We start from the raw sequence: 15,898 nt of genomic DNA, 5'->3' as shown, positions 1-15,898 counted from the left end.
GTAATTTATAAAACTGAGTATAACCAGAAATGAGGGAGCAGTTCTTACAAGGGTTTAATGAAGAAAGAAACATGGGTAGCTGTTGGATTTTTGAGCCAAGTTGTGAACATATAAAATAGTCATTGTTGACATGAAAATAGATGGTTAAAAGTAGTGACTACATAAGTTCTGAGTCCAAAGATTTTGTATAAACCTCATGGCACAGTGGTTAAGAGCTTGGGCTCTGTGATCATCTTGTCTGGGTTAGGATGATGGATCCATCACTTACCAAGTCACCTGTGCCTGTGTCCTTATCTGTCATGTGGGTATAGTAGTTGTACCTCCCAGTAAGATGGTTGTGAGGGTTAAATAAGATAATGCTTAAAAAGCACTGAGAAAAGTATCTGAGCTATGGCAAGGACTCAGCAAACATTAGCATTATCTATTGTCAACAAATACTCAAACTCTTGATGAATGTTTTAAACACTACTGGTATTATTGACAAATACAGTGTTTACAGTGTATTGTGCTCTAAACCAACTTTCCCAGTAGTTATTTCTTGTTAGACAATGAGATTTTTTATATTGTAAATAACATTTTTTTACAGAGTAAAAGCAAGAAAACGTCACTACAAAATGAAGATCCTGTTAATTGTATTTGTTCTCATCCTTTGGACTGAAACACTGACATATCAGAGCCCAGGTACCAGTACATTTTATGCTTATTATTATTAGGAAAATAAATATTTTATGTCTCAACAAATCTTTATTTTAATAAATAGAAACAAGGAATTTATTTCTTTACTAAAAAAATCAAAGCAGACAGCATTTATTTGTAGTTGGCAATATATTCTATCAAGCAAAAGTAAGCTCTCAAAGATGATGGAAAGCCATGGGCAAAATGCATGAATTATGCTACACCTGGCTAGAAAAACTTTAATTATTCATTGATTTGCTGAAGTCCTGATGTTCCATGTCTGTATGAATAGAGTCAACCCATATGTTTTGTGGGTCAGTTTGCACCTTGGCTTTAATAAATGAAAGAAAACGATAAAAGGAACACCACAGAGGAAATTTTATATATATATATATATATATATATATATATAAAGTAATATAGAAGCTTTCATATTCCATACATGCATATATGGAATATGAAAGCTAGGTTTTTCTGTAATTACTGAAAACATCATTCAAAGAAGTATTTTTAACCCTGCACTGTGCTACCCTAGGACTTCCTAGTGAATTTCAGGGTCATTTTGAAAGAAATGTCCTGCTTAGTTAAACATTTACCAGTAGATCACTAACTGGGTGGATGGAGGTGGCTGACCATGACTGCTAAAGTCAATGCTCTTGGTGCTTCCCCTTGTCCAGACTCTCTTTATGAGGCAGGTACACACTCCCCCACTCCCAGCTGCTGTGAATATTGCCTGCAATGGTAATAGCTCATGGCTGTACCCCACTTTCTCAGGACATTTTCCCTTGGCTTTCCCAGAGCCACCTTACCCGTAACCCTCCACTCCTTCTCTCCAGTTCTTGGGAGAAGTCTGCAGCTGATGACTGACTGATAGGCGAGTACAAAAACTGTCCCTCTTGACCCAAAGCGTTTGTTGTCATTTTATTTTGATAGGGCCAGGCCCTGAGTATGCCGACGTGGTGTTTCTGGTGGATAGCTCCAACTACCTGGGAATTAAATCCTTCCCGTTTGTGAAGACATTCATCAACAAGATGATCAGCAGCCTCCCCATAGAGGCCCATAAGTATCGTGTGGGCCTGGCCCAGTATAGCAACGTGCTCCACAGAGAATTCCAGCTCGGCACCTTCAAGAGCAGAGGCCCCATGTTGAACCACCTCAAGAAGAACTTCAGGTTCCTGGGCGGTTCCCTGCGGATTGGGAATGCACTCCAGGAGGTGCACACGACCTACTTCTCAAACGGGAGGGACAGGAGACAGTTTCCTCCGATCCTGGTGGTCTTGGCTTCAGCTGAGTCCGAGGATGCCGTGGAAGAGGCCTCCAAGGCGTTGCGCAGTGATGGGGTGAGGATCATCTCAGTGGGGTTGCAGGGGACACCTGAGGAGACTCTGAAGGCCATGGCCACAGGCCAGTTCCACTACAGCCTCCAGACGGTCCAAGATCTCAGCATGTTCTCCCAAAACATGACGCAGATTCTCAAGGATGCGGCTCAGTACAAGGAGGTAGCAGCCCACTCTCATACAGTAGGTAAGGAATCCCTTGGTTGAAGAGGTGTCCCATCCCCATGTAATCTGGTCCAGAGAGCCATCTCCTACTATCTCTATGGTGCCACTCATCAGAAATCTCAGTATTTCATGTGGAAATGCAGAAGACCTCCTTCTCATCAACTTTCAGTCTTGATCCCCTAGGCTGAAAGGAGGGCTACTTTTACCCCCATGACTTACAGCTTCTCATTTGAAAAATGCTTTATTTATGTCTTAAGCAGGTTCTCCATGAAGACCTGAAACAGAAGACCCTAGAGTACAAGTAGTTTATGTGGGAGGTAATCCTAGAAAGCATTAGTAAAAAAGGGTAAAGTGAAACAGGAAGCTACACATGCACTGTTGATGAACAGACGAAACAGGCCAGTACACAGTCATGGGAGGTGCCCAGTAAGTGTGCTGCACTGATGAGAGGCCCCAGCCATTGTCTCCAGAGTGATGTAGAAAGAGCCCCCAGCAAAATAGGTCTTCCTGTCTGCCTCTGTGCTCTATTGTTGATGAGGGGCTATTCTGAGTGGGTGCTATCTTGTTCTAAGACTTGAGGAAGCCACCTGGTTTGGTACAAAGTGCCCTGACCACAGGTCAAGAGGTCCAGACAATACCACTAGCTGACTGTGAACTTGAGGAAGTGATTTCATCTCTCTGAGCCTGGCATCAGCATCCTCCTTTGTAAGATATGAGAGTTGGAATGATCTTGAAATTTTTTCCTGCTCTATCTTTCACCAATTCCTTGGCTATCACTATGGGTTGATTTTGCAGTCAGACCAGCCTAGGTCTTAATAACAAATAGACTTCCTGAATCATAAGAAGTTTATTTATTTCCCTTGTAATGCTATAGGGCCAGTGTTCAAGTTGTCTTCCTTCTATTTAGATAATTAGGTTGGTGGTGGCTCTTTCATCTTCAAATATTACTTTCAAGGTACCTTGGGAATTGGTATAGAGCTAGTGGAAGGGAAAAAAGATGGAACGTCACTCAAGATGTGGTTTTATGGGCTAAGCTTGGAAGAGACACACACTACTTCTGCTCACATTTCATTAGCCAGATCTTAGTCCCATGGCCACGCCTAATGGCAGGTGAGGCTGAGAAATCAGGTCTAGGCCTATGAGCAAGAAGAGGAAATGGGTTTGGGTAAGTATCTAGAAGGCTCTGTCACAGTTAGTGCTGCCCCCTGAAGCATCAGGGAGTACTTTTACCTCCACTCTTCCCATCCCTCACTCTTCCTGCCTTGGGGGAAATAGCAAGTTCTTACAGCACATGTGCTTCTCTTCCCAGAGAAAAAAACTTTCCTGTGACCCTTCACCCTGGGGACCTTGGAAATCTTACAACCCTGTAGGTAGCCTGAGCTCTCCAAGACCATAGGACTTTACCACCTTCTTAGAAGGCTTTATGTACTGATCTGTGTTTCTCTCACTCCTCCTAATTTATTTCACAGTAGTATACAGTACAACAAGGTTTTGTTTGTCAAGACCCTGTCCTTGCCTTTAGAGGTTAAGAGTAAGGGCTTTGGAGTCTGGGTTCAAACCCTGGCTTGGCTGCTAAAGACCTTGAGTAAATTACTTAACCTCTGAGCTTCAGTTTCCTTACCTATAAAGTGAGGATATTAATATCTACCTTACAATATGGGTGAGATGACTTGTATGGATTTTGGCAGTTTACTGTCATTAATAGTAATAGCTGGGCTTCCCTGGTGGCGCAGTGGTTGAGAGTCCGCCTGCCGATGCAGGGGACGCGGGTTCGTGCCCCGGTCCGGGAAGATCCCACATGCCGCGGAGTGGCTGGGCCCGTGAGCCATGGCCGCTGAGCCTGCACGTCCGGAGCCTGTGCTCCGCAACGGGAGAGGCCACAGCAGTGAGAGGCCCGCGTACCGCAAAAAAAAAAAAAAAAAAAAAAAAAAATAGTAATAGCTCTTTGCAAATAAATACTGAGCTGAGTAGGCCATGCTGTAAGTTTGTTTTAGCCAACTATGTGAGGTTCAGAGTACATTGGTAGATTTATGAGAATTACTATAATTCCACAAATAGTTCTGAGCTCCCACCAGGTACCAGGTACTGGAGAGATAGAGATAAGTAAGACATGCCTTCTGGCTTCTAGAGCTCACAATCCTGTGGATAGTTCCTGGCAAGATTGAGCTTATCTCTTGGCTACACCCCCCACAGTTTTGCTCCTCCACCTGTTCCTGGAGTGGGCATTCTGTGCATGTGGTATACTCTGCTGTGGATTCCAGATTTATACAACCAACTGCTTACCTGGCATCTTCAATAGTATCCCAAACTTAGCGTGTCTGAAATGGAGCTCTTGAATTCTCCCTCCAACCTGTTCTTCTCACTATCTCCCCTATCTTGGAAAAAGATACAACTAGTATCCACTCAGTTGTTCAGGCCAAAAACCCAGGAGTTTTCACCACTTCCTTTTTGTCTCCCAATACTCATATCTAATTTATCATCAAGTCCTCTCTGTTCTGTCTCTAATTCATGTATCAAAACTACTCTTGTTCTTCTGTCTTACCTGCTTTATTCTTGTCCAAGAACCATTATCTCTTTCCTGGACTAGGGCAATTGTTTTTTAATGAATTCATTATCTCCCCTCAGGAACTAGCGTGATATTTAAAAGATTTAAATAAGATCATCTGAGCCCCATATGATTGGGCCCTACTTCCCTCTGACCTCATCCATCATTGTTCCCCTCACTCATTGGCTCCGGCTACTCTGGGCTTTTGCTTGTTTCTATTTCTCGCTTTTCTTTCTGCCAGAATTCTTCTTCCTTTCACACAATGTGTAGTTCAATCTTTCTCTTCATCTTTCTCAACCCAAATGTAATCCTTTCAGAGAGGTCTTCCCTGACTTTTTATGTCTCAGATCAATTAGTTCTCATCCCACATCCCCAACATAGAGTAACTCAATTGAGTCACCTATTTTATTTCCTTGTTAGCATTTATTATGGTCTGAAATAGCATAATTTATTTATCTGTCCTCCCCATAGAATGTGAGCTCCCTGAAGTCAGGTATATTTCGACTAATTTATGCCTGTATTTCAGCATTTGAAAGTGGTGGTGGTGATTGTGGTGGTGGTTCATACTGGTAGTGGTGGACTTGGAGGTGGTGGTGGTGATAGTGTTGGAAGTTCAGGTGGTGGAGTTGCTGAAGATGAGGGGTAGTGGTGGTAGAGGTGGTGGTGGTGGTGGAGGTGATGGTGGTAGTCATACTGGTGGTGATGGTGGTCATGAAGACCATGGTGGTGGCAGAGGTGGTGGTAGAGGTGGTACAGGTGGAAGTAGTAGTGGAGGTGGAGGTAGAGGTGGTAGTGGTGGTGATGGTGGTGGTGGTGGAGGTGGTTGCTGTTGGTGGTAGTAGTGGTGGTGGTAGTCATACTGGTGGTGATGGTGCTCATGAAGAACATGCTGATGAGATGTGGTAGGAAAATCATAATAAGCATTCTTCAGACAGAGGGAAGAGCATTGCAAATCCTCTGAAGTCAATGGCCAATGTAAATTTTGCTGAGAATTTTTATCCTTTGTTCACTAAAAAAAATGCTAACTGCATCCATCATGACTGCCTCTATTTTCACTAATGCCTTCTGACAATCTGTAGAGTGCCTTTCTCAGTCTGGGCCAGAGGTGTGTACTAACATTCCTACTTTTTCTCCCTCCATAGTCCCCTTCCCCAGGACCTGTCAGAAAGATTCGCTTGCCGACCTCATGTTCCTGGTGGATGAGTCTGTTGGGACAAAACAGAATCTAAGGAACCTGCAGAACTTCCTGAAGAATATCACCTCCTCCATGGATGTGAAAGACAAATGCCTGCGGCTTGGTCTTATGAGTTACAGTGACAGAGTTCAGACTTTTTCTCCTCTGAGCTCAAGCACAACCCAATCTGAATTTCAGAAGCAAATCCAGAAGCTTTCTCTGCGGGCTGGGAAATCCAGTGCTGGTGCTGCCATTGAGAAGATGAGGAGAGAAGGCTTCTCAGCATCAAGTGGAAGCAGAAGGGCACAGGGAGTGCCCCAGATTGCAGTCCTGGTCACTGACAGACCATCAGATGACAAGGTGCGTGAGGCTGCACTGAATCTCCGCCTGGAGGATGTAACTGTGTTTGCCATGGGCATCCAAGGGGCCAACAAGACCCAGTTAGAAGAAATAGCATCTTATCCTCCGGGACAGACCATCTCCATGATGAAGTCCTATGCAGACTTGGAAATTTACAGTAAGAAGTTCTTGAAAAAGCTCCAGAATGAAATATGGTCCCAAATTTCAACTCATGCTGAACAAATGGAACTTGATAAAACTGGTATGTCTTTAAAAATCCTTTTCATTGTATAAAAATAATATGAGCAGTTGTCTAGGGCTGGGGCAGGAGTGAGGACTTGTTGTAATTGGGTAAGGGAACTTTAGGAGTTATGAAAATGTTCTAAAACTAGATTTTGGTGATGGTTGCACAACTTTATGAATTTCCTAAAAATCATTGAATGATTGCAGTGGATGAATGTTTTAAGCATGTAAATCATACCTCAATAAAATATACAAAATGTTAATTATAAAATAATTTGATAGTGTTGATGAACATAAAGAAAATAAAATCACCTGTGATCTTATCTTTCAGATAAAGCCATTCTTATCATTTATTTCTCTTATCTTTTAGTCTATTTTCTGTCTCTACACTCATGTACACACAAACACATGCATACACATTTCTTAAAAAACGATGTAACATTATGTGTATCAGTGCTGTCAAACAGAATTTTCTGTAATGATAGAAATGTTCTTTATCTTCACTGTTCGATAAGGCGACCACTAGCCAATCTTGGCTATTGAGCACTTGGAATGAGGCTAATGGAACTGAAGAACTGTGTTTTAATTTTAATTTAATTTAATTTTTATTTTAATAGCTACATGCTGATGGCTGTCATATTAGACCATGCAGGAGCACACTGTTGGGTAACTTGTATCAGTTACAATTACTTCTGAGTGTGACTAACAAAAGAAAAAATAACAATGATTTCAATAGGATAAAACTATTTTTTTTTCTGTTTCACAAATAAGTCCTAAGGTAGGTATAAGGAGCTGGGTAGTACAACACCGTGTCAGGGACCCTGTCTCTTTCTAAGTTATTTTTCTGCTCTTTGTGGTCTCTGTTCCCAGCATTATAATCCAAGATAACTGCTGCTGGCATTACATTCACATCCAGCAACAAGAATTATAAAAGAGAAGGAAAAGGCAGGTTTCCCCCTCTTTTTCTTCAAGGTTATTCCCAGGAATTACACTCACCATCTTTGCTTACATCCTATTGGCCAGAACTTAGTCACATGTCACTCTTCATTGTAAAAATGAGAACTAGAAAATATAGTCTTTACTTGGGGCAGCCAAGTACCTAGGCAAATATTGGGGACTAAATTAGTGTAGAAAAGAGAATGGCTATTGGGGATAACCGGTATGATATGCCTTATTCACTTTTCTATCAACCTTATAACATGAACTTTTGTCCATCTCCTTAAATTTTTTTGGCAATATTCTTTTTAGGTTGGGAATAATATTCTGTCCTATGGATATAACATAATTTGTTTAACATATCCTAAATTGTTGGATATAGAGGTCATTGCCAATGTTTTGCTCTTGTAAAAGTTTTGCAGGGATCATCATTGTATTTATATCTTTATACACAACCGAATCTGCTATAGTTTTACCAAGTTCTTTTCAAAGATACCAGGACATACTGCCAGAAGATACTTGATGTGACTTCGAATTTATCTAATTCTGAGATATCTGCTGACATTTCCCTGCAGATAAAATGCTTCCAAACAATAGGAACTCAAATTTGGCAGCACTCACATGGAAAAGAATCCTCCAATGATGTTAAAGGCTAATTTTAAATTCAGATTAGTCGATTGAAAGTTTAAGGATGCAATCCTGGGCCAGCCCTTGATTTCCTCTTGCATATATACATTACAAGGCAGCAGCAAGAAACCAGTCCCCTATTACCTCCTGAGTGATACAGAGAGGAGTCTCTCAGAGTGGCAGCTGCCTTGGTCTAGTAGCAACTTTTAGGGCATAGGAGGGATGTGTAGCACGGTCTCTCTCAAAGAGTTTGAAATTATGTGACAAAAAACTATTATTGTCATTACAGAATTTCTAAATGGGAAGATATGGGACCAAGGCTAGGACAAGGGCCATCCTTATCTTCCATAAGGCCTCAGTAAGTGCCTTCTTATTAATTCAGTGGCTCTCTAATACTGGTACCTGACTTAGATTGAGTTCCTCAGATATAGATGTCAGATAAGGATTCATGTGAAACTGATATATTAAAAATATACCCAGGAAAAACTGGAGATTGGTAGAGAAGGGAAGATATGGGACCAGGAAGGACAGGATGATAAGCCCCATGGTAAGTCCCATGGAGGGTCAATTCCACAGGACCATTTGAGAGACAGTGTGGGTTAAACCTTAGATTTGTCCTAGACAGGGGTCAATGTAACTGGAGAATTTATATTCCAGCACACAGAAGGGAATGTACACTTCCAGACACCTCTGGTTTAATACCAAGCAAAAAGGGTTTCAACAACCCGAGAGCAGCCCACCCACCCACAGACACAGGTGCTAGCTATTGGAATGAAAGTGCTGGGAACTGGTTACACAAAAATGGTAAAGGATTTGAGGGGATACAGGCGGAGCACCAAAAGTGTCTGCTGTAAATTTATCAGGATTTCCTGAGGAGCTTGCTAATAATTCAGTGGCCCAACCCAATGACTCCGTCTCTGCGAGTAGGGCCTAGGCCACCTGGATTTTAGAAAGCTCCCCAGCAAACTCACTCTAGCAATATCTGATAACCACTGCTTCAGTGAATTTGCCATGGTCTACAGTGGGGTGGCCAGCTTTGTAGTTTCAGAACAGTCAGACACAGAGAACCAGTCTCTACTGACTTAGTCCCTGCTGTATCCACCACCTTTGGCACCACTAGGCATTCAATTTATTAAATAGAACTTCATTAAAGCAAGGAAAGACTCACATTAACCAAACCAAGAGGCTATGTATAAAAAAAGATTGACGATTATCTCTGCAATGGAACTATTAGTGCCCAGGGACCTAGACATTCATGTCCTCTGAGCAACATAGTCTCTCCCTGTAGACATATAGACAAGTTAGAAGCTAAAATGTAATTAAAATACTGCTGGATGATGTGGAATCAGAGCAAGGGAGTTAGTTTTATGACTGAAATGTCTAGTGGTATTTAATCAGGGGAATGACTATTTTAAAATCAAATATATAGATCTACATCTCTGTCTATCTCTCTGTATAACTGCAGGTGAGACCTTGTGCCAGGAGACACATTTTTCTTCAACCCTGTCCACTTGAACTTTTTAGATAGATATATTCTGTAATTACACTGTCCAATATAATAGCCACTAGCCACATGGGACTTTTAAGCACCTGAAATGTGGCTTTTGCAACTGAGGAGCTGACTTTTAAATTTTATTTAATTTTAATCAGTTTAAATTCACATTTTAATAGCAATATGTGACTCACAGCCCCAGGCAGAGTTGGATGGGTATTGCCATTGTTACCCCCGGACTCGAATTTTTCTCTTCCACATTACTGACCACCATTCTTCTTTATTACATATATAAGTCAATTCATTCTGGTTGCTGTCAAGTTTTTGTGGCCTGGCATCACCCCTGTCTTTTACAGATAACTGCTTACCTTTGCCCTAATACTTTTTTTAAAAATAAATTTATTTTTGGCTGTGTTGGCTCTTCAGGGTTTCTCTAGTTGCAGGAAGCGGGGGCTACTCTTCGTTGTGGTGCATGGGCTTCTCATTGCAGTGGCTTCTCTTGCTGCGGAGCACAGGCTCTAGGTGCACAGGCTTCAGTAATTGTGGCTCGTGAGCTCTAGAGTGCAGGCTCAGTAGTTGTGGCACATGGGCTTAGCTGCTTAGTGGCATGTGGGATCTTCCCGGACCAGGGCTCGAACCTGTGTCCCCTGCATTGACAGGCAGATTCTTAACCACTGTGCCACCAGGGTAGTCCCTGCCCTAATATTTATATGTAGATTTTATAGTTTAATTCTCAGGGTCAAGCTTATTTCCAGTATTTCTGATTTCTTAAGGACCAACTCCTCATAGCCTGAAGTAGTGTCAATAGCCATATATTGCCAACAAGCTATCAAGAAAGAAAATATTTCTGAAATGACTAAATTGTGTTGTATTTTAAAGACCTTTTCACATACTCAACCAGGTAATTGTACACATAAATAAATTTTAAAGGTATGCTTTTCCTTCTACCCAATTTCAAAAATGGTTAAATAGAGTTGTAAATAGACTATTAGGAAAGTTAAAGCACTTTTTCAGAGAAGCTGCTCAACAAAGGAAGGAACATTTAGAGCTCCTTTATTTACAATTTTTTGTTGAAATCCTGTGATATACCAGGCCTACCGGGCAGAAGCAGAAAACTAGGCAAAGTCTCACCCTCATGGAGCTGACATTCTGTGACAGGAGACAGGCTGTGCTCATGAACAAATGAATAGGTAATTTCAGAAAGTAATGGGCATCATAAGGAAAATAGGTTAATAGAATAGACAATGATTGATGTGCTTTAGCTGGAAGGGAAGCCCTTCTAAAGAGCCGACATTTGAATTGGCATGACCAGGAGGTGGGAAGGAACCAGCCATCAAGATTTCGGGGGAAAAATATTCCAGGAAAGAGGTAGGTGCAAAAGCCCTGGGGCACATTTAGAGTACAGTAGAAGCCCAGTGTCACTGGAACACAGTGAGGAAGATGAAGAATTGCTGGAAATAGGGTCAGAGAGAAAAGAAGCGGGAAAGATCGGCTGATTTTTCATTTTTAAATTCTAAATACAATGATAAATCATTTAAGCAGAAGAGTAATATGATCTGGTTCTAGTTTTAAATACATTATTCTAGTTGTCCTGGACAGAAGAGGTTATTGGGGAAGTAAGAACAGAAGGTCATTTCTCAGGAAATGATAAGGCATAAACTAAAAAGCTAGGTGTCAATATGAGAAAAACAATTTTAACTAAAAGCCTGGAGACTTGGGAATCTTGTCCTTACTCTTTAATTCACTGGCTGTGTGACCTCAGAAAAACCACTAGGCCTCATTCAGTTTCAATTTCCTCAGAAGGTTGTGGTAAATTTCAAAGGAGAAAATGGGTATGAATGTGCGCAGCGAAGTGTCCAGGCTCCATGCAAACCTGAAGTGCTCTCATTCTTTAGAACCTTCGCAGCCTCATCCTCCTCTCCAAACCCTCCTGCAATGTTCTCTCCAGTTTCTCTATAGTTAACAGAGAATGCAATTTCTGCTTTCCATTTTTCTTCAGGCTGTGTAGATACAAAAGAAGCAGATCTCTATTTCCTCATTGATGGCTCAAGCAGCATTCAGAATAAACACTTTGAGCAAATCAAGGAATTTATGTTGGCGGTGATAGAGATGTTTAGCATCGGCCCAGACAAAGTCCGAGTTGGAGCTGTGCAGTATTCCCACAAGAAGGAAGTGGAATTTGATATCAATGACTATCCTAATGCTGTGGCATTAAGAAAGGCTGTTTCTAACATCAAGCAACTTGGAGGCAGAACTCTTACTGGGGCAGCCCTGGATTTCATTCTGCCACTAATAAGGAAGGGAAGGAAGCAGAGGATGAATGAGGTACCCTGTTACCTCATTGTGTTGACTGATGGGAAGTTCACGGATGGTGTCCTGGAACCTGCTGAGAGACTAAGGGCTGAACACATCACCATCCACATGGTCGGCATTGGTGAGGCTAACAGAACACAACTGCAACAAATTGCTGGGGCAGAGGAAAGGGTTCACTTTGGGCAGAACTTTGATTCTTTAAAAAGAATCAAAAATGAAGTTGTTCGCAGCATCTGCACTGAGAAAGGTAAGCAAAAGTAAAAGGCTTTATTCTCTGTACTTCGTTGGTTGCTTCAGGCAGACTAATAGGCCGAAACAAGGAATGACGTGACCAGTTGTCTGGCTCACATTTTGCTAACTTCCTTTATAACTGTGGAGGGATTCAGCCCCTCATTTTAAGCCAATTTCCAAGGTTGGAGAATCCCTATATAGACAGCTGCCCTAAGGCCATCTCGAAAGCCATAAGTGTGAAGGTTGCTAAGAATGTCGTTGCTTTGACAAAGCCCACTGCTATGGAGGATAAGAAACTTTATATTTGTGTATGTGTGTGTTTGTGTGTGTGTACACACTAATTCAGGCAGATGAGGACAGTGGAAAGAAAATGGGCACTGGCTTTAAGTAGATTAGGGTTCAACTCACTTCACTGCTTGAACCTTGCACTTTCTCGTCTGGAAAATGAGGATAATACCTACATCAGAGTATCTGTATAGGTTTAGCATAATAAACACCAACCATTATTTCTCTATTATGAATGCACACCTAGGACATATGTAACCCTTGCTTATTTTTATTTATAACAGAAACACGTATTTGCATTTTTGTTCTGACCAAAAATTAAGTAACAGAAGTAAGGAAGAACAATGTGCAAATTCCTGCACCTGATTGTTATTTCTCTTATTAGTAATAGCCACTTATCTAAAAAAAAAGATACAAATGAACTTATTTACAAAACAGAAATAGACCCACAGACATAGAAAACAAACTTATGGTTACCAAGGGGAAAAGGGGAGGAGGGATAATTTAGGAGGTTAGTTTTAACACATACACACTACTATATATAAAATAAACAACAAGAACCTACTACTGTATAGCACAGGGGACTTTTACTCAATATTTTGTAATAACCTATAAGGGAAAAGAATCTGAAAAAGTATATATGACATTTTTAATTAACTATACTTCAATAAAATTTTAAAAACTAATAATAGCCACTTACTAATTGAAGATGGTGTGTGTTGACTGCAAGTATTAGCACCTGAAAATATCGTCTGCCAAGAGTCATGTTACTTACTGATTAAGATAAAGGATGATGGAGTCAAAGCATCAAAGTTCACAACCCAGATTTATCAATTATTGGCTGTGGACCTTGAATGGGTTACTTACTGTCTACCTGCCTTTGTCCCATATGTGTAGGCATATTGTGAAGCCTAAAGGTACTAATACATGCAGGGCACTTAAAAGAGGGCTTAGCCCATGGTAAGCGCTACATAAAACCTGGCTATTTTAAAAGTTGGTCAAGGTGTTCACTGATGTGGAAAGGAAAAGAATTCTAACTTACTTGAACTTACAAAAGTGAAAATGTGTTAGAATTTTTTCTGAGTCACTAAAATCCAAATAAAAATAAACTAGCAAATAAGTAGCATTAACAGCAAAATCCTAAATCACAACTTTATTGATTTTTTTCTTCCTGTTATGGACAGTAGTAGAGTAGGGTTTTCAGGATGTCTTAGAATGAGTGTAAGAGTACAGATTCCCTGACGTTTCCTGGAGTTGATGCCAAGGAAAGTAAAAGGGTTTCAGGAAACCTAAAATAGATTGTACTTCAGGTCTTCTCGAGGGAGAAAGTCATGGACCAATCTGAAGAAAGACAGTACGTTTTTTTGTTGATCAGGTAGTTGCAGTTCAGGTGCCAAAACCCTGGCACACCTGAGGGAGGAGACAAACTGTGGACAAGGAAATGAGCCATAATACGGTGAATAGAGAGGCAGAAAAATTAAGGACCCTATGCTGGAGGGCCTGGAAACCACTGACTGGTCTCAGAGCACATGTGGATGGAATGACACTGTGTATTTGTTCAGGAGCAGGTTAAGTGGTTCTAGCAAAAAGACTCTAAACTACACAACATAGAATATTGTTTCTCTTTTGTGTAATAGTCCAGGGTAAGCAGTCCAGGTCTAGCAAAGAGGCTGGTTCATTACCCTGCATTTGTGGAAAGGGAGATAGGGCCAGGGGAGCCCACCATGCTCAATTGTTTTATTGTTAAGTCCCAGAAGTGGCCAAATCAGTCCTGCTAATATCTACTAGCAAGAACTTAGTCACAGGGCCACATCTAGCTTCAACGAAGCCTGGCAAATGTAGTCTTTACCTGGGCAACCATCTGCCTAGTTGAAACTCTTTTATTGACGTGGAAGAGTTGGAGATGGTAGAGGGCCAGAGTGGCTTCCATGACAAATTGAGATGAGGAGGTAGATCCTGTGAATACTGAACCACAGGTAAAAGTCTCCTCTTTTGACATGTGTTCATGGAAGAGAACCTTCCACACTTCGCAGAGCTGGGGCTTTGCCAAGGCCACAAACGTCTTCAGGAACTTCCCTATTTACAACTTTCAAAATGGCTCCAGGGCAGCATGGATCTCAAATGATGGTTTTAATACCCTCTGGTGAGCCTTATACAAGTTATTAGAAAACAGATAGCATCTTTTAATTCTTCTATGGCTGATACTGTATCATCGTTTTCAAATGTATCATCATTTGAAAATGATGATACATTTTCAAATACTATGGGATAGATTCTGTGAGTATTGAGGGAGAGGCTGGTAAAAGAATGGCAGTGATAACAGATAGACAAAAGCGTTAAGACTAAGGAGATACATGCTAAAGAAAATATATTTACACTATATATAGAATATGTGATATAAATATATACTATGGTACATATATATGTATATATATACACACACAACTCCTGCACCATGAATTAATAACACTTTTTTATGGCTTATAGAAATTGGTCTTCTATGCGTGTATATATGTACAGATACATATATAGGCATATAAATGTCCACTTCCAGTCAGTAGGGTATCTACAAATTTTATGTATAAATAAAGGAACAGTCCATGTTGAATGGATATGTGCTTACTAATGTACTTATTATCTCTAGTAAAAACTTTTCACCTAAATTTCTAATATTGATTTGTAGAGTTTATCAAATCACTTTATTTTTTTAACATCTTTATTGGAGTATAATTGCTTTACAATGTTGGGTTAGTTTCTGCTGTATAACAAAGTGAATCAGCTATATATATACATATCCCCATATCCCCTCCCTCTTGCATCTCCCTCCCACACTCCTTATCCCACCCCTTCAACTGGTCAAAAAGCACTGAGCTGATCTCCCTGTGCTAGGCAGCTAATTCCCATTAACTATCTATTTTACATTTGGTAATATATATATGTCAATGCTACTCTTTCACTTCTTCCCAGCTTACCCTTCCCCCTCCCAGCATCCTCAAGTCCATTCTAAACGTCTGCATGTTTATTCCTGTCCTGTCCCTACGTTAGTCAGAAACTTTTTTTTTTTTTAGATTCCATATATATGTGCCAGCATACGGTATTTGTTTTTCTCTTTCTGACTTACTTCATTCTGTATGACAGACTCTAGGTCCATCCACCACACTACAAATAACTCAATTTTGTTTCTTTTTATGGCTGAGTAATATTCCATTGTATATATGTGCCATATCTTCTTTATCCATTCATCTGTTGATGGACACTTAGGTTGCTTCCATGTCCTGACTATTGTAAATAGAGCTGCAATGAACACTGTGGTATATGACTGTTTTTGGATTATGGTTTGCTCAGGGTATATGCCCTGTAGTGGGATTGCTGGGTCGTATGGTAGTTCTATTTTTAGTTTTTGAAGGAACCTCCATACTGTTCTCCATAGTGGTTGTATCAATTTACATTCCCACCAACAGTGCAAGAGGGTTTGGTGGTACTGAATTCTCTTAACTTTTGCTTGTCTCTAAAGGTTTTATTTTCTCCATTCGAAT

At 40.7% G+C, this 15,898-nt stretch overlaps 1 protein-coding gene across 1 annotated transcript in view; it reads left to right on the top strand.

Annotated features, from left to right (window-relative positions):
• The first annotated feature begins 591 nt into the window (after positions 1-591).
• COL6A5 (collagen type VI alpha 5 chain) overlaps positions 592-15,898 on the top strand; it is a 108,139-nt gene continuing 92,832 nt past the window's right edge. The window contains exons 1-4 of the mRNA XM_030876402.2: positions 592-681; positions 1,609-2,199; positions 5,865-6,497; positions 11,533-12,093. Of these exons, the coding sequence (XP_030732262.1) occupies positions 615-681; positions 1,609-2,199; positions 5,865-6,497; positions 11,533-12,093 (1,852 nt within the window). The 5' untranslated portion in view covers positions 592-614. The remainder of the gene's footprint in view (positions 682-1,608; positions 2,200-5,864; positions 6,498-11,532; positions 12,094-15,898) is intronic.

This window comes from Globicephala melas, chromosome 4 (assembly GCF_963455315.2).
Source record: "Globicephala melas chromosome 4, mGloMel1.2, whole genome shotgun sequence".
Classification (NCBI taxonomy): Eukaryota; Metazoa; Chordata; class Mammalia; order Artiodactyla; family Delphinidae; genus Globicephala; species Globicephala melas.
This window is presented reverse-complemented; position numbering and strand designations above follow the sequence as displayed.